The sequence below is a fragment of the Callithrix jacchus genome, chromosome 13 (assembly GCF_049354715.1).
Source record: "Callithrix jacchus isolate 240 chromosome 13, calJac240_pri, whole genome shotgun sequence".
Lineage (NCBI taxonomy): Eukaryota > Metazoa > Chordata > Mammalia > Primates > Cebidae > Callithrix > Callithrix jacchus.
The window spans coordinates 30,241,548-30,261,705 of NC_133514.1; the positions used below are offsets into that span (position 1 = coordinate 30,241,548).

Consider the following 20,158-nt stretch of genomic DNA (forward strand, 5'->3'; position numbering starts at 1 on the left):
GCAGAGCGCTTTGTCTATGTTACCTCTTTTAATCCCGATAATAATTCTGTGAGGTTGGTACTATTAGTTCCAGTTTTCAGACGAGGATGCTTGATAGATGATAATCGACACATTCTCGGCTTGCTCTGAGCTGCATCTCAACAGCTAGCTCTGGAGCGAGCAAAGCGAGACTGAGGTAGACTTCGCAACAGAGCGGAGCAGGGCTAGAAAAGCCGACTGAAAGTGAGAAATGCAGGAATTTTTTCCCATGTAGGCAGAAGCTGGTTCTAGTATTCAAATCTCTCCATCTGGCCCGCCATCACGTCACAAAGCCCGCTTCACAGTGACAAAACCCCGCCCCGCTCCCGTGGCTGTTCTCTGAGCTCCCAATACTTCCCTCCTTCTCTTTGGCCCCGCCTACCCCGCCTAGCATCATTTCCTGTGCGCTGGATGCTGATTGGTCCGGCAGTCGGAAGTGAGGGCGGGCGGTGGGGCCGTTGCCGCAGTGACAGTGCTAGGGGAGTCCGAAGATGGCGGCGTCGCGTCGCTCTCAGCATCATCACCACCATCATCAACAACAGCTCCAGCCCGCCCCAGGGGCTTCAGCGCCGCCGCCGCCACCTCCTCCCCCACTCAGTCCTGGCCTGGCCCCGGGGACCACCCCAGCCTCCCCCACGGCCGGCGGCCTGGCCCCCTTCGCCTCCCCGCGGCACGGCCTAGCGCTGCCGGAGGGGGATGGCAGTCGGGATCCGCCCGACAGGCCCCGATCCCCGGACCCGGTTGACAGTAGCAGCTGTTGCACTACCACCAGCACAATCTGTACCGTCGCCGCCGCTCCCGTGGTCCCAGCGGTTTCTGCTTCATCTGCCGTTGGGGTCGCTCCCAACCCAGCTGGCAGTAACAATTCACCGTCGTCCTCTTCTTCCCCGACTTCATCCTCATCTTCCTCTCCATCCTCCCCTGGATCGAGCTTGGCGGAGAGCCCGGAGGCGGCCGGCGTTAGCAGCACAGCACCATTGGGGCCTGGGGCAGCGGGACCTGGGACAGGGGTCCCAGCAGTGAGCGGGGCCCTACGGGAACTGCTGGAGGCCTGTCGCAATGGGGACGTGTCCCGGGTAAAGAGGCTGGTGGACGCGGCAAACGTAAATGCAAAGGACATGGCCGGCCGGAAGTCTTCTCCCCTGCACTTCGCTGCAGGTCAGAGACTTTTGAATTGTTTATTACGGGTTTTGGGTTTGGGTGCTGGGTCCGGCTGGGACAGGAAAACAGGTTATCGTGATGGGACAAAGTGGGGGCGTGGTCATGGTTCTTCAACATCTCACCAGAAGACTAGAGGTTCCTTTCTTTTGATGGTGCCTGGGTGATGGGGGGCGTGGTTGGGGGGATATGTGAATCCAAGGAATTCTTCAGCGTTTGCACAGTGACACTTGTACTCATTACAAAACTCACTGTAGTTGATAGTCTTTGTATATGAGTATGTTTACACTTTAGTTTTTAGTGTGCAGGAATAAAGTTAGATTTGGACAGCTTTAGAGTGGTTTTGTTGTTTGTGTGAAAGTTTGTTTTTACAAAGGTATGTCTCTTGAGGACACTCCAGATCAAAAGAGGTTGAATACAACTCAACAAGTGTTTGAGGATCTGTTGCAGTCTTAGTAACCCAATGAAAGACGTAAATGAAGTTTTTGAAAGTTTCCCTTTTTATAAAGGAGTTTACAGTCTAGATGGGGAGGCCAAAATATGTCAATGTGAAACAACTGGAGAAGAATATTTGGATGTGTTATATGATGATGGAAGAGATACAGGCTTTGATGTGACTACTGTTTGTTGTCTAACACCGTTTACCTTGTGTCCGTTGCCTCAGTTTTCTGAAATCATAAAATGATGTTTTACGAGCATTTAGTGAGAAGTATCTGGCACAAAGTTCTCCCTCAAAAAGTGTGAATTTCTTAAACTCTGGACCCCATACTTGTCTTTTTTTTCTTTCTTTTTTTTTTTTGCAAGTAATTGATTTTCTCTTAAAGACACCTAACATATGTTTATAAGATAAAACTGTAAAATAAAAAGAAAGGACCACAGTCTTACTGCCTAGATACCCATTGTTATTTTAAAAATGTAGGTTATGTTATATACATTAGAAACATTATATTAGAAATGTATACATTATACATTACACAATTCAAATAAGACAGAAAAATACAAAGTATCACACACTCACAAACATCAAAGATAATGCACCAAAGATAACTTGTTCTTTTCTATATATCTAATATTATAACTCCTTCAGTTTGTTCTGTTAGTAGTAAAACAGGTGTTGACTCACTGTAGTATTATTTAATTTATTTTAACCGCAACTTGGGAGATATTGTTAACCATTTACAAGATGACAAAAGTGAAGCATAGATTGCTTAAATAAGTCCAAATTCACTCAGGAAATGGTTGAAATTGAGGCAGTTTGATTTTAGAGCTTGTGAAATCAAACTTAAACTGTCAGAACCGTGGACTAAGGTCACTTTTCATTTTTGGGAGTAATTGCAGTGCAGAGTTCCTGTTTTGGGAGAAGTAGTAATGGGAGGGCTTACATGCAAGAGAGTAGCTTTCACATGTTTTTTATTGTAGCCCATACTTAGAAATACATTTTACATGGTCACTTATGCAACTGAATCAAAAGTTTCAGGAGACAGTACTTTCCCTTAGTCTATGTGTTGTCCTCTGATATTTTATATCTTATTCCATTTCATTTTTAGCAAATGCTGTTTGTGATCCATTAATGGGTCATGACCAGTGGTATGAGAAACACTTAAAGGAAATCTTTATTAGGTCACTGGATTCATTCTTGATATACAAACACTACTATTAGGGATGCAGTGAATTGAATCATAAACAGACTTTTGTCTATTTGTTTGCTCAAGGGTTTTGCTTGTTTTAGATGAAATAGCATTTCTTTTTCTTTAGGCTAAATGAAAGGCCTGAGTCTAATTTTATAAATCAACAGAGGTGTCTACTTTTCCATACTTTATCCTAAGTTTAACTATTTTAACAAATTCTTTTACAAATCATGTAATTTCTCACCATACCACTTTATAAGTAATCACCAACCATTGATAGTTATATTTATGCATATTAATGTATTTAAGATAAGTCACACAAAATAGTGCTTGTCTCCCAAAACACGAGTCTTCTATTTGCCATAATAGTTATCAGAGTTTTATGCATATCCAGATAAGCTAGAACATAAACAATAAATCAGTACTGTAATTATGTTGTAGTTATGAGGACCTAACCTTGAATTGGCTTTTTTAGAAAATTTTTAGCTCAGTTGTGGAAAACACAATAATAAAATTCTTGATGATATGAAAACATCCTGTATTCGGTTTGCACACTTCCATGTTTGAATGCATGACATTAAAGTTTTATTAAACTGTAGTCTTGTTTATCATGTATAGGCTGAGAAACAAAAAAATTACCAGTTGTCTGGTTATTATGATAGTTATTGAATTGCCATGGAATAACTGTTTTAAAGATGAGAAATTGGTACAATTGGATGAAAAAATTTAAAAATTACAGTATTTGTTCCAGAAATATTTTAGTGTACTTAGATGATCAGGTGTTAAATACTGATACAATTGTATCATGGCAAACAGTTCTTAACCCTTATGGAACTTACCATCTAGTGGGGAAGCATAAACAACAACAGCAAAAGCCTACCAAGTATCTAGTGTCTAGTCTAGAGTGATAGGAAACCTACATTATATCTCTATCCCAGTATGTAATAGGAGCTCATATCCTTATTTTAGAGAAGTTAAGGAAGTCTTTCTAGGTAGATTTTTTTAAACCAGGAATTTAAAGAGTGAGCCCAAGCTAGCCAAGCAAAGGTTGGAAGGGAGGATGTTAACTAATGCTTTTATTTGTGTTTAAAAATGGGTTTACAGTTCTATAGAATGAAATGAAACAATTTTTTTTTTTCTTTCCAACTTTTAGGTTCAGGGGTTACATGTGCAGGTTTGTAACATGGGTAAATTGTGTGTCGTGCTGGGTTTGGTATACAGATTATGTCATCACCTAGGTAATGAACATAGTACCAAATAGGTAGTTTTTTGACTTTCACCCTCCTCCCACCCTCTACCCTCCAGCCTCAAGTAAGTCTCAGTGTGTCTTAGTCCTTTGTCTGTGTCCATGTGTACTTAAGGTTTAGCTCCCACTTATTTAAGTGAGCACATGTGGTATTTGGAAATCACTTTTAAACATCTCAGAAGTGGTATGAAACCATGTTTAAATCCTTATCACTTTATTTATATTATCTTAAGAATAACCATATTATTTCCAGCAGTAGAATTAAGAATCCTTTCTATCCTGTCTTGGATTTTGATAATTTGTTTAGAATATGGTTTACAAACTGTGTTAATAATAGAATCATCTTATCTGCAATTAAGACAAAATCTTGTTTCCATTTTATTTTATTTTATTTTATTTTTGAAACAGAATCTCGCTCTGTCGCCAGGCACCAGGCTGGAGTGCAGTGGCTCCATCTCGGTTCACTGCAACCTCCGCCTCCCAGGTTCAAGCAATTCTCCTGCCTCAGCCTCCAGAGTAGCTGGGACTGCAGGCTCGTGCCACCATGTCTAGCTAACTTTTGTATTTTAGTAGAGATGGGGTTTCACTTTGTTGGCCACGATGGTCTCGATCTCTTGACCTTGTGATCCACCCGCCTCAGCCTCCCAAAGTGCTGGGATTGCAGGTGTAAGCCACTGAGCCCAGCCCTTGTTTCCATTGTTGATACAGGTTCTTGAAATACTATTTCTGATGCCTTCATACGATGGCTTTGTAAAAGTGATCCATTCTTTTATTGTTGACTAGAATTTATATGAGACTTTTTTTTTTCTACAGATGTGGTTCTTGACCCTGGTTTTCTTTTGAAGTATAGCAGTCAAAAGAGTTTATAAATAGTATCAATTTAGAGTGATACCTCCTTAGTTTGGTTCCCAGTAGTGACATATTTTTGTTAAAGGATCCATATATTCTGATAAAGTCTCTTTTTGTAGAAAAGTTCAAATGAGGTTTTTTTTCCCTCCCTTTTAAAGGCTTTAATAAAACATTAAATTCTGAGATTTTAATAGTATTTACATGAAATTGAAGAAATTTTGAAATGGGCTTCCTGTTAGTTAACATATGACTTGGATTATGATAGGTAACATGAGGTATTTTAGAATCAAAACCAGCAAAATAAAGATGCCAGGTGTTTTTTTGTTTGTTTGTTTTGTTTCAATGGTATCTACTACAATACATATTTAACAATACGGAGATTTTTCATCTCATTCCCGACTCTTTGGATTTTTCAGCATGGCCATGCTTTTTTTTTCCTCGCCACTGTACAAATGTCGTTCCTGTTAATAATAAAAGTCGCCATGCTCTCTAAATTGTTGCCTATCAGTGGGTAATAAAATGAGTCAGAATGCTTCAGTCTTGGAGTGGGAATTACCTTATGCTTTTCATTGCCTGCAGGATCCTTGATATTACTTGTAAGCAAATACCCTGCCTCAGGGTTTAAGAAGGGTCTAATTTGCTAATAGAAGAAAGGAACCTAGTTTCATAAATATCTTCCTAGACTTAAAATTGTTAATTATAACCTAGATTACCTTTTACATAGGGTTTTGTTAAAACCTTACACTTTTCTTAAGGTACCTCTTTAAATAAAAGTTTACAGAGAACGTTTAGTTAAATGTGCAGTGTCTATCTCTTTTACCTCGGTGATACTATTCTTTGGAAGCAAATGATTTAAAGAACAAATTAGCTATTTATAAAATGTTATGTGATTGTATCTCCAATAGCAAAAAAATTGATAACAAACCAACTGTTCGACTATAGAGGAATGCTTACATAAATTATAATACTGTATAATTTCTGTTACATGTGTATTACTACATAAATTCTTCTATTCATCAATCATCTTTTTATTAAAGCATGTCAGTGTAAATGGTAGGTGTCTGTGCAGCTTCTCTAACTATGCTAATATGCATATCATTATCTAAGTTCAGTATTTGTGTAAAGATTTGTCTTTTAGTATGAAATCTGTGCAAATCTTATGTGTACATTCACTGAGTTTTGACAAATGTAGGAACCTATGTAACTCAAATTATGACTTTCCTTGTAGAAACCTCAGAAAGTTCCCTCATATCCCTTATCTCAATTCTGTCACTACCTCTTTTCCTTCAGGCAACCGATATTCTGACTTTTTTTCCACTATAGAGTAAGAGTTGCGTGTTTTAGAAGTTCATATAAATGCATGTGTACAGTATTTACTCTTTCTGTAAGGCTTAATTTGCTCAGCATAATGTTTTTGCTTTTTGTAACATGTATCAGTAGTTCCTTTTTACTGCTGAGTAGATTTCATTATATGAATATGCTACAGTTTGTGTATCCTTTCTCCATTTGATAGAACCTTAAGCTGATTCTAGTTTTGGCTATTATGAATAAAGCTAAAATGAACATTCTTAAAAAGTCCTTTTTGTGGACATGGATTTTCTTTCTCTCTACCTAGTATTAGAATGGCTGGGCCTTACGGTAGGTAAATGTCTGGTTTTATAAGAAACTGCCAGTACCTTTTCCCAAAGTTTATATACATTCCCATCAATTTCTCAGGGTTGCTCTTGTTTTAACATGGTATCTTATGATTTTATTTGTGGTTTTACATTCTCTGAAGTCTAATGATGTTAAAGACATGTTTATATGTCTATTTGCTATTTATATATCCTTTTTTTCTTTTTGAGATTAAATTTTGCTCTTGTTGCCCTGGCTGGAGTACAATGGCGTGATCTTGGCTCACTGCAAATTCTGCCTCCTGGGTTCAAGTGATTCTCTTGCCTCAGTCTCCCCAGTAGCTGGGATAATAGGCTGCCATGCCCTGCTAATTTTTGTATTTTTAGTAGTGGTGGGGTTTCACCATGTTGGCCAGTCTGGTCATGAACTCCTCATCTCAGGTGATGCACCCACCTTGGCCTCCCAAAGTGCTTGGATTATAGGCATGAGCCACCATGCCTGGCCTTATATGTCTTTTATGAATTTTTGGCCTTTTTTTTTTTAACTGGACACACTTCAGTTTTATTGGGTTGTCTTTTATTACTGAGTTTAAGAGTACTTTATATGTTCTGCATACTAGTGCTTTGTCAGATAAATGTGCTAATGTTTCCTCCCAGGTTATGGATTGCTGATTCATTTTCTTAACAAGGGTCCTTTGAACAGAAGTTTTAAATTAAATTAAATTTATATATTTATCTTACAGTTATTGCTTTCTCTGATCTATCACCTATATGAGAACTTTTATCTGGCCTCAAGTCATAGAAATTCTCATATGAATCCTATTAAAATTGTTATGATTTTAGCTACATTTTATCAGATGTGACTGTATGCACTTCAGTATTCCTATGCTTATGCTGTGTGTATTTTTCCATTCATTCACTTTCAATCTGTCTTTATATTTAAAGTGTGTCTATTATAGACAGTATGTATCTGAGTGTTGCTTTTTAAGACATTCTGACAATCTGTCTTTTTAATCTAACTCATTAACTAATACTGATACTTTCAATTCAAACTCAGAACTCTAGGGTTGTTGCTTACCTCTTCTGTGTTGAATCTGGACATCATTTCTTCCATACCTAGGCTTTTGGTTTTCAAGGACCTGCTAAGAGCTGTTAATGTTGAAGATCTGTTGAGAATTGGAGTTTTTTTCCCTTAGCCATTTTTTTTTTCCACCAGATGGGCAAAGCACTTTTTTTTTTTTTTCTCTACTATTAAAGACCAGATATTCTACTAGAGTATGTCTTGGTGTTAATTTCTCTAGATGGATTTTCTCAGGTATGTGGTATGCCTTTTCTTTACATAGTTTCAGATCTTTTGTTTCAGAAAAGTTTCTCAAATTATACTTTTTATTATTCCTTTTCCTTTTATATATATTGAAACTTTGCCTCTCTTCTAAAGTTGTCACTTGCTCTCTTTCTTTAGTATGGTAAAATATATGTAAAATTTACCATTAAAACTGTTTTAAGTGTACCATTCAGTGGCATTAAGTACTTTTGCCATGTTATGCAGCCATCACCATTGTCCATTTCCAGAACATTTTTTGTCAACTTAAGTAAGCTCTTGTACCCATTACACTATAACTATCTGCCCCCAGCCTCTGATAACTGTCACTTTCTTTTGAATCCTATTAAAAAAATAAAGATATATATATATATAAAAATAAAGATATATATATATATCTTTATTTTTTTAATTAACTTTTTTTTCTCCTTTCATCTTCTACTTTTCCTAGGCAGAACTTGGAAAACTTTCTGTAAATGGCCAGTTTGTAAATATTTTACGCTTTGTAGCTATATGGTCCCTCTCACAGCTATTCAGCTTGCCTCTTACACCGTGAAAGTATTCATAGACTATATGTAAATGAATGAGTGTGATTGTGTTGCAGTAAAATTTTATTTATGAAAATAAGTGATGGGCCAGATTTGGTGTATGGGTTGTAGTTTGCTGACCTCTGTTATAAGGCTTTATCTGGCATTTTTTTCCATTTTTGTATTCTTTCTTGTTTAATCTTTTCTTCTTGAAGTTATTCTTATTTCAAATTATTTTCTGGACTTTTATTTCTAACTCAGGCATATGCTATACTTTCATTTCTTGTATCATTTTTGTATTCTCTTTTAGCTAGTATTAAAATAATTGATTATAATTTTGTCTGTTTTGTGGGCATTTTTTTGTTGTTGTTAGGTATTAATTGTCTGCGGGGATGTTATTCTCCTCAAATTCTTCTTGTAAGAATTTTATGTGTATTTGACCTCAGTTTTTTTCTTGCTCATTTTTACAGAAATTAATTACTAAATAATTTCAAGGATAAAAATAAAGGTCTGAGATAGTTAGGGTAATCTCCCTTGTCCCCTTTCCTCATGTTGGACATGCAGGTCTGGCCTAGAATAGATCAAGTCTCTCAGTAATGTCTTCAGGATCATCTTTTACAGTAGTAGCATTTAAATTATGAAGCATCATCATTTTACACCTCTGTTCATATAACCTATGAGACATTTTCTCAGGAACCTTAATCGGAGACATTTTGCTAAGGGCGTTTTATAGATAAAGTGTCTTCCTGATAATCTATTTAACCTTTTTGGTAAGTGTAGTCCAGTCACCTGTAAAGCATTCCTACCCCAACAATGAATTGAATATGTCACAGGCCAGGTATTCTTTCCTGACATGAAGTGATTCTTTAACAGTTAAGAGTCCAAAGAAATATATTGGGAGGATAGAAGGCATATCATCCAAGGCCAAGTTGTGAGCATAAATATGTTAACTATCTCAAGCTTAAAATCCAGAAGAAAAGTAATCAAGGAATGTGAATAAATTTGAGAAAATATATTTTACGGTAATGTTAGGTTTGGCTTTGAAAAGAAATAAATGTCACCATGAGCTGTGTGATGATGAGGGGTAAAGCTCTACAGTAGTTCAGTCTTCAATGTATTTAACAGCCTCCTTTTGTGTCATAGACAAATAATTTTTTGGGTAGCTTATTTTAGAATATGCAGTAGGTAAAATTGAAGGGTTAGTGCTTAAGTTTTTATTTTTCCCCATGTCATTGTCCTTGAAGCTACTTTGGCTTACGTTTATTCTTCTGATAGCTATGTTTTGGTGTAGCCCTGCTCTTGAGGGACCTAAGACCATACATCATTAATGGAGATTTATAATAAGAATTGAGTAGGATTAGTTAAGATAAGATGGGTTGGAGTCTGAGGGCTAAGTAAAGCCTCTCCTTATGGGGCTTGATAAATAAAACATACATGAGAAAGAAACATTCAAAAGTGGGCTTTTAGTTTATTGCTGAATTAAAAGCATTATATCTTTAAAAAAATTGAGAAGAGTGGGTTTCCTAGGGATTTCTACTATAGCCTAGGAGTTCAGGATAACTCTGGGCCTCATTAAAAAAATTACTTTGATATTGTATAATTGAGGAAAGTTTTAGGTATTTTGTTTTTGTGTCCCCATTGTTTTTCTTTTAAGGCTTCATAGATGTCTTAAGTGTGCTTTTCCCCCACAGCGAGTTACTGGGTTCTTTTCTAGAAACTTGTTTTGCCAGTTTGTTCAGGTATCCGTTTATACAATTAAAGCAGCATGAGCTTAAACTTTTTTTTTAAGCTGTTTTTTACTTGGAGTGTGTCAGCTCCCCATTCAACTTAGACAAGTTATTTATTTATTTATTTTGGTTTTGGGAAAGGGGGAAATAATGTGATGTAAGATTTTTTCTTTATCCCTTTTGCCTTTTCAGTATGACAGACTGGTAGGTGGCAGATGTTTAGAGCTGTACATTTTTTCTTCTGTTGTAGATTTTCTTTTAAAATGAAGAAGAATTTGATAGTTAACAGATAACTTCTATGAACTACAAATCCAAACCTAACAAAATTTGTTTTGAATTTACTGATTGACTCAAAAAACCGTAAAGCTCGGCCAGTCGCAGTGGCTCATACCTATAATCCTGGCACTTTGGGAGGCCCAGGCGGGTGGATTACCAGCCTGGAGTTCAAGGAGTTCAAGACCAGCCTGGCCAAGATGTTGAAACCCTGTCTCTACTAAAAATACAAAAAAATTAGCAGGGTGCAGTGGCAGGTGCCTGTAATCCCAGCTACTTGGGAGGCTGAAGCAGGAGAATTGCTTGAACTTGGGGTGGGGGTGGGTGGGTGCAGAGGTTGCAGTGAGCCTGAGCTACAGAGTGAGACTGTCTCAAAAAAAAAAAACAAAAAAACAAAAAAAAACTTAAAGCTCTAATCTTTGTCATTAGTTTAAAACTAAACTAAACCTCCTGATGCCTAAACTGTGTGTATACACACTTTTTTGTGTCTGCAAATATATGTATATATAAAACATTATATATGTGTAAACTTAGATATGTCTCATATATAGTAAGTAGACATTGAAAAGATCTGATGCCATCATTCTGATAATATTCATTAGCTATAGAAACCATTTTGACATTCTCATCAGTCCTGTTAATTAAGATGTGCAGTTCTCGTTTTCCAGATACTTGGGTTGTTCTCATGTTGACTGTAAAAATTTGGTATTTTCAAAAAAATGACATAGAATTACACTTAATGAATACATTTTAGCTGTTTTTTCCCAATGTCTTGAGAAGAGTTGCCAACTTTTTCTTCTTTGCAGGAAAATATTCTTATTTGAAAAAAGAAAACTTTTTGGATAAATTTTTAAAACTTTGAACATGCTATCAAAACTTGTTTGCCTCCTTCTTCCCCCATCCCCAAAATACACAAACTTAATAAAAAAATGTAACTTATATTAATTTTATGAAAGCAGATAAATATTTGATATATAATAAGAGAACTTCATTATTTAGTTCTATGAATTGCTTATTTTAGGTGCTCTGTAAGTATTTGAACAAGTACACTTTTTGAATTAACACTTCAGATTTCTGATCTTCTGACTTTTTTAAGTGCATAAATAATAATCCTTGTATGTTAGTCCAGTCTTTTGTCTTTAGAGTACAAGGTCACATAACTAGCTTTTAAGTGATGGTGCCAGATTTAAACCCAATCTGGTTGTCCTAAAATCATTTGGTCTGTGCTATTCAAATGGAGAGTTGGTAGCAATGAGAAATAAAATCTGTATTTTGTGTTATTTTATAATTTGATGCTTTTTATTGCTTTTTCAACTTGGTTTTCTAATAAAAGTAATTTTACAAATTTTGGAAAGTACAGTAAAAAGTAGTCCATCATCTTTTTACCCCAAGGCAGCTATTCCCTCCAGTCCTTCTCTTAGGCATTTGAAGTAAAACTTTTTTGTAAGTATGGTACTGGAACATTTGCAATTACTAGAATGTTGGGGCCATCTGATCTTCTGTTCAATTAATTGTTTTTATAAACATAAAAAGTGTGATTGGAAATAATCTTTGAAGAACCTCATAATTAAATGGAAGAAGGAAGGATATTTTGCAACTACATTTTTTAAAAGACCATTTAGATTTGTTAGAAAATCTTGCAGATATATTTTGCTGTATGTTTTGACTCATGGAGGAAGAAGTTAAAAATTTTTTGAACAGTAAATGAAACATTGGAGTCACACGGTTTGAAAGTATGTAATGCCACTGAACTCTACACTTAAAAATGGTTATGATGGTAAATTTTATATTATGTATATTTTACCACATTTAAGTGGAAGAAAATAGGGGTATTATAGTGGACATTTTAGTCTCTCTATTGTCCTGGAGAGTTTAATATTACCAACATGAAATATGGAAAATAGTATATTTAATGGAATTAATCTCAGCAATTATATTGAGGACACTCTTCATCTTACCTGTAATTCACATGTTTGAGAGTGACTGTAGACCTTCTCTGGCAGTATGAAACTCAGTGTTAATGAAGTGTTTATGGAAATTCAAGCAAGCTGCATGCAATTTGTTTAATTAACACTCACTGGGAAAATACCATGGAGTATTTTCCCCCCCTTGGTTTGTTTCTCAGGGATCTGGCTTGAGCCCTAAGGTTTTAGAGTAGTTCAGTAACAGCTTGAGACATATGAGCAAGATTATGCGAATGGCATATATTTCCTGCCCTTAAGAAAGCTTATAGTAAAAATGCAGTGTTTCTCAAGCTTTTTGGTCTCAGCACTCTTTTACACACTTAAAAATAATTGAAATAACTTCATGTAGGATATACCTATGGAGACTTACCATACTAAAAATTTAAAACCAATATAATATTAGAAATTTTAAAAATAAAATGATAACCTCCATTACATGTAAATATATGTGTAAAAAACATTCTTAATGAAAAAAAGCTATTTTCTAAAGCAAATAATGAAAAGAGAGGCATTATTTTACACCTTGCAAGTCACTTTATGTCTGACTTAACAGAAGATAGCTAATTCTCATCTGCTTGTACTTGCCAATTGTGGTATATTGTTTGGGTTAAAATATATGAAGAAAATTCTGATTCAAACAGAAAATGTTGTTGGAAAAGGAAAGAATGTTTTAATATGAACTGTCAGATAATTTTGTGTTTTTTTGTTTGTTTGTTTGATTCTACACCCACACTTGATAAATAGTAGTTTTCTAAGGGTTAATTGCAATGTAGAATCTGAAGCCAAATCAGTAATTTTTTTATACTTCTGCTGTGTTCGAATCCAGAAATCCCAAAAATTTTGTTTTGATCATTTGGAAAATACTGATTCTCGAAGCTATGCAGATATTCCAAATGTTGATGTGTTTTACTTTGTCATAAAAATAATTGTTACTGTTACCACTAATCTCATCAGACAAGTATTTTAGAATTGGGAAACTGTTAAGTTTATATTGGCAGTTGCAAGTGTTAAAAGAATTCTAATATTTCCTTGAAAGCTCAGATTTTATCATTGGGAACAAATATCATTTGGTTTCCTAAAAGATTCTAATAATTCCTGTCATCACATCCTTAACAACATCAGCCATTACCATAGTTTCTTAGTGTGGACATAGCTTTATAGCATGCACAAATCATAAGTATATATGGAGGCAAATTTTTATAAAGTGAATACATCTAGGTAACTAGTGCTCTGCTCAAGAATCAGAACATTATCTTCAATCTATAAGCTCCTATCCTGTGTCTTTTGAGTCACCACCCCTCTACCACCCATAAATTGGTTTTATCTGTTTTGAACTTGTGATAAATGACACTATATAGTCAGTACTATTTTGTAGGAAATTCATTTCTCTTATGTAGTTGTAGTTTGTTCATTTTTATTATTTATAGAATTCTATTGTGTGAATATACTGCTACTTACCCATTCTACTGTTGAGTATTTGGGTAGTTTCTATGTGTGTTCTTTTATGAATAGTGCTCCTTTGAGCACTATTTTTTTTTTGTACATCTCTCTAAATGTCATCATTTAAAACATTTTAGTTGTTTGATAAAACCAATACTTAGTTAATTTGTATTTCTTTGATTTCTGAGGTCACTGTTTTACTTAAAAGACAATTAACATTTACTTTTTGGCATTATTTCTCCTCCTATTCTTTTTTCTTTTGCCTTTTGGTGTCTTTCTTATCTGCACTTTGTTAAAGTCATTGCAAATATTTTCCTGGTTTGTTTTAAAATTTTATCTATAAACTTTTCAAATCTATTGCCTTAAAAAGCCTTTTTTTAAATCTATAAACTTTTTACATCTATTGCCTTAACATTTTTTTTGTTTGTTTGTTTTTTTCTATTTCTTCTCCTATCCTGGGATCAAGCAACTGTCTGCCTAATTTTTTTATGGTTTCATTTTGACATTTTACACCTTAATCTATTTTAAATTTATTTTGCTATATATTGAGAGGTAAATATTTTAAAAATTGTTCTTTTCTAACCAGTTGCTGGTTTTTTGTTTTTTCTTTCAACCATTTATTGAATAATAAATACAAGCCAAGTGTGATGACTCACCTGTAATCCCAGCACTTTGGGAGTCCAAGGTGGGAGGATCACTTGAGCCCAGGAGTTCAAGACCAGCCTAGGCAATAAAGCAAGATCCTTGTCTCTACAAAAAACATTTAAAAAGCTAGCCAAATATTGTGCTGTACCCCTATTGACTGTAATGGGGATAGCACCAGGTTCAAGAGGCCAAAAAAGAGGCCCTGAGCCAGCAAATGAAACAATGTTGTCCTGGAGGCTAAAATATGGGGGAGAGATTCCAATGACAGTGGGCTGGGCAGAACCACCTGTCCATTGCTGTTGAGGTAGACAGAATTACCACATGGCCCAGTGGCATCAGGATGGGTAGAATAACTAACTGCTTGCAAAAAGCATGCAATTAATATAGGATTTTCACTTAATAGCCTCCCCCAACAGCCTCCACCTGGAAACCTTTAACCCAAAATAAAGGACCTCAATCCTAGGTATGGCCCATGTTTCATTCCACAGGATGGACTTGGGGCTCAGATATCCCTCATAGACAAGGAATGGATCTCCAGGTTGGCCACTCTCAGATTCCCTAGCTCAGAAATTGAGGCTAAAGTAAGTTTAACACAAGAAAACAGATATATATGTGGCCACACATTCAGGTGCATTTGCCATACAGGGTCATTTTCAGGGTATGCTCAGGTCAAGTCATTGCTGTCAGATGCATCTACTTTATACCTAGAGTGGTGGCTTGCCTATAGTCCCAGCTACTAGGGAGGCTGAGGTGGGAGGATCACTAAGCACTGGAAGTCAAGGCTACAGTGAGTTATGATCATGCCACTACACTCCAGCCTGGGCAATAGAGCAATATCCTGTCTCTTAAATAAAAAATAGCAACCATTAAAAATGGAGGTAGATACTCTTTTTTAAAAATTATTTTCAGGGACATTTGGCTGTCTTTTCATTTGATGTCTAGTTACTGTGATTCATTCATTGTACTGTGTTTAACCTTTTCCTCCCTACTGTGGCCATAAGAGTAATATCTACAATAAATTCCGTGTTGAAATTAAGGAAGCTAGACCAAAAACTATCAGCAGAATTTCGAGAGTCCTTTTAGCTTTTGTTTTTCCTCCTTTGGCTTCCAAGATTGATGTGTATATATAGGTATCTATCTACATTTAATAGTTTTCTTAACCTGTATCTGAGTTCACATAGCAGAAATTTGAATTATACCGCTTTGGTAATGGTCTTAGTCTTCACACTGACAGATGTGAAATAAAGAAATTGTAGTTTGGATATACTGTGTTGATTTTGAGGGATGATCTGCTTCTCTTCATGATTTCTGTGGCAGAAAGTTAGTTGGTTCCATGTTGTTGCCACTTTTAATCTCTGTTTCCTTCTCTCTGTTTGAACCATTCTGAACTTTTTTAGGTACTTGAATATAGTTTCTCTCCTCTTGATCTTTGTGTTTACTATGCCTTGCCCTCCTTGGAATATTTATCCATATCCTTTTGTCTGGTAAATTGCTTATTCCTTAGAAGTTAGCTCAAAATATCACTTTATTAGGGAAGTTTTCTATCTCAGACTTGGTTAAGTTTGCTTTGTAACCCTGTGATTATTAGTCAGTGTTAATTCTTGAGAGAGGATAGGTTTCTGCTGAGTTAATTCATGATATAAAAACACATGCTCACACACATATTACTGAATTCATTTTTTGTCATGAGTATTTTCAACCAGGATTTTTCTTTGTTCACCTTAGAGATTTTGTATATCTGAGATTATTTTAATTTCACTTTTACATGGAAATAAAGTTAGCTATATATGAAATTAAGTATCAAAATGTCTTTTCTCATAGTTAAGGTTGACTTCAGTCAATTGATACTTTGTTTTTTGTTTTTAGCTGATTGGTTTTCTTTCTGAAAGACTATGTAGCACTTGTTATTGTTAGACTTGGCTACAAGGTGTCCATGACATTTGGCACTCCATGAATATGTTAATCTGAACTTTTACCTCTTCCTTTAATTATTAAAAGTCTTGTCATTATTTCTACAATATTTCCTCTCTTTCCATCCTCTATCTCTCCTATCTTTTCTCTCATTCTCTTCTATTTCGTGTCACAAGTCTTCCCTATTACCCAGTTTTGGGACTATCACTGTAGCAGATACATTTTCTCCATGAAATACAGTAAAACAGAAACCTTTAAAGAACTTCAGAAGATAGACCTGTACAAGAAAGCAGGTGGAATTAGAAAGTCATGTTGAGATGGGGCTGTTGCACTTTACCACCCTCTGTAATTTTGAGGCTGCCTCATGCACATCAGCCAAGATACAGGTGTCATTCAGATTTTTAATTCAGCAAAATGGTGAGTTAACTGTGTTTAGTGGACTTTTAGAGATACTCCTAAGTACCTGGAACCACTAGTGTTAAACCAGTGAATGCCAAATCTGTTGGCTGGGAAAAACCTTTTTTTAAAAAAAAAAAAAAACACTCATATTTATTGCATAAATGTGTCACAGCTGAATTTTGTTTCATCAAAAGTAATATTTTTATTGTTAAGAGTTTTTGTTTTGGCCAGGTGCAGTGGCTCACGCCTGTAATCCTAGCACTTTGGGAGGTCGAGGTGGGTGGATCACAAGGTCAGGAGTTCAAGACCAGACTGGCCAACATGATGAAACCCCATCCCTAGTAAAAAATACAAAAATTAGCTGGGTGTGGTGTCTCGTGCCTGTAATCCCAGCTACTTGGGAGACTGAGGTAGGAGAATTGATTGAACCGGGACCTGGGAGGTGGAGGTTGCAGTGAGCCGAGATGGAGCCACTGCACTCCAGCCTGGGCTACAGAGCAAGACTCCATCTCAAAAAAATGAAAAAAGAGTTTTTGTTTTACTTTTTATTTTGGATGGAAGTGGATTGAAAATACTTAAGGAAAGAAATATATATTTATATTTTATATATGTAGCAATATTCTGATATTTTAGATTCTCGTTTTTCCTAATGTTTTTAAAGATAATGATAAACACATCACATTTGTAACCAGGTGCCTTTTTATCTTTCCCAACTCAGCTTCTCTGATTTCCTTTATGTCAGGGGTTAAAAGAAAAACCTTAGACAAATTAAATTTAACAGTTTAATTGAGCAACGAATGATGTGTGAATCAAGCAGCCTCCAGTGCCAGATAGGTTCAGAGTAACTGCAGGGCTGCCACATGGTCAGATGACAATTATGGATAGTAAAGGGAAAGTGATGTACAGAAGACAAAAGTAAGGAATAGAAAGAGCTTGATTGATTACAGCTCACCCTTCACCTTATTTGAACACAGTTTGAATATTCAGCTGCCTTTGGCTGAATCTCTGTGATTGGTACAAAAGTAGGTTATGTTCAGTTTACATATCCAGTTAGGTTGCAGTTCACTATGTATGAAGAAACTTTTAGGCCTAACCTAAAATATGTAAGGAGGCAACTTCAGGCCAAAGTAAATTTAACACAAGAAAATAAATACATATGGGAGAGTTCCATGAATTATTTTTCTAGACAACCCCAAACTTAGTTTACAGTTACTTTATCTTTTGGGTATAATGGGATCTTTTTATGCTTAAAAAGTATGGGGGATGTAATATAAATTTTCTCATGGTTATATAAGTGTACGTTAAAAGATTAATAGTTAAGTGATGTACAGTGGTTGTAGTCTTGCTCACAGTCCAATTAGGGGGAAAATGATTTTTAAGATGTGATTTTGCTGCCATAGATAAAAACATCAGTTTAAAATACTCCAAACACCTTAGAGTTTTCTCTTTGATTAAATTTGAGAAGTCATAGTTGACAGTTATAAGATTTAATATTGGCCTTCCTTGTTCCTTGGGAGTTTAAATTTAGGCAGGTTTAAAATGCTGCACATAAGTGTATGGGGGATAGGTACCAGTGACCTTACATTTGATATTGAAATATTTTTGAAAGGCTCTACTCAACTCTTTAATATTAGAAAGGAAAATTGTTAAGTATCTTGGGTTTAGTCTATGTGTTATGAATTTGGGTTTCCTCACTGTCAGAACACCACATAGTATATTTTTAAATTGCTTTGAGTATGTTATATAATGTCATTGTTTCTCATAAACTGTTTGGGGAAAGAATATGCTGAAATTTACAAATTATATTACTTGATATAGTTGTTGGGGAAAAGCAGTTCATTGGGTTACAGTTCCTGTTGCTACCTGCTTTGCCTGACCCTTCCTCAACTGGCACCCCCAGTAATAGAGTTGCTCAAGCTAGAAACCTGAGAGCCTGTCATCTTTGCCTTTAAAACCTATCCCAGTTTCTGTCTTTTTTGACCCAGCTATACTTTCACTATTTTTTCCCTAAACAACTATCAATTCTTGCCCAGACTACTGCAGAATTTTTCTTGATTAGTCTTCTGATTTTGCCCATTTCTTCAGTCTGTTTTTCACATAGTTGACAGACGATCCTTTTAAGATTTAAACAGAATCAAGTAATTTCCCATATACATGGTTTCCCACATACTTACAACGCAATCCAATCTTCTTACCCAAGACTTACAAGGCTGTGACAAATACTGTTGGTTATCCACTCCAATTTTATTTTCTTCTAATTCTTCACTAACAGATCTTAGATTTTGTTCAAGGCAGTAGTGTGTTCAGCTATAAAAGACTTGATTGTTTAGTCTTTTTGGGTAGCTGGACAGAGGACACATTTTTGGCGAATTTAACTATAGATGAAAGTATCTGGAGATGCCATTTCTTCCTTAATAATAAAAACGTCAAGAAAGCAAGCTTTCCCCAGCCACCCCCATCCAACCGCCGCCTTTACTTACTCTGCCTTCTTGTCTGAGAAACTAGATAAGAGGCTTGGAGATACAGCACTCCTGTGACTGTGAGGTAACAAGCAAGTGGAGATGCTAAGAAAGTCAGAGTGGAAAGATTCTTAAGGAGCTCCTAATACCATTGATAAACTGCTGTATGTGCCTGGATTGACTCTGTCTTGACAAATTGTGTGAGACAAGTGAATCTCTCCGTTTTCCTTATGCCTCTGCTAGTTAGACAATGTTATTTGCAACTGAATGTTTTCCTGCCTGATATAAAGGCCCTATGTGATCTATCTTTCTGACTTCATCTTACCATTCCTGCTGTCGACCGTGCTGTAGCTACATTCACTGTCAGACAAATTTGGCTGCCTGACAAATCTCTGCTCAAATCCAGACTCTGTGCTGTGACTCAAAGGCTCAGAGTGATGGGCTCTACTGACCTCTCCTAATATACCTACCACTGCCCTCTCTATGTGGATAACAACAAATACTTTAAAATACTCAATAATCCTTGACAAATATCTGTAAAATATTATTGGAGGAAAAACATGAAATAGAAGGATGTAGAGACTTGCATTGATGGAGATATATACCATATACGTGGATTTGAAGATTCAGTATTATAAACTTGTCTGTGTTGAAGAATTAATTACAATCAATGAGCCTTAAAAAAATTTTAACAAGTCTCTTCGTGGAACTTAAAGATATTTATATTGAATATCAAAAAGCCTTTATTAGTCAAGATAACTTTTTAAGAGGAACAAGATGGGTCAACCGTATTCTACTAGATATCTAGATGTATTTTAAAGTTATACTAACAAATAGACAAACTGACCAACTGAAAAGAAAAGATATGGGGGGAAAAAAAAGAAAAGATATGAAAAATAAATAAATAAAAAATTTTAACTCACACCATAGCTACAAGTTAGTTAAATATCTAAATGTGAAATAATTATAATCTAGAAGAA

At 35.7% G+C, this 20,158-nt stretch overlaps 1 protein-coding gene across 4 annotated transcripts in view; it reads left to right on the forward strand.

Annotated features, from left to right (window-relative positions):
- Positions 1-483: 483 nt before the first annotated feature.
- The window catches only part of TNKS (tankyrase), a 193,974-nt gene continuing 174,299 nt past the window's right edge, over positions 484-20,158 (forward strand). For all 4 annotated transcript variants that reach the window (XR_013525585.1, XR_013525586.1, XR_613140.5 and 1 more), the window contains exon 1: positions 484-1,176. Coding sequence is in view for 1 of the 4 variants with exons in the window: in XM_002756912.6 (XP_002756958.2) it covers positions 510-1,176 (667 nt within the window). In the remaining 3 variants the exon portion in view is untranslated. The remainder of the gene's footprint in view (positions 1,177-20,158) is intronic.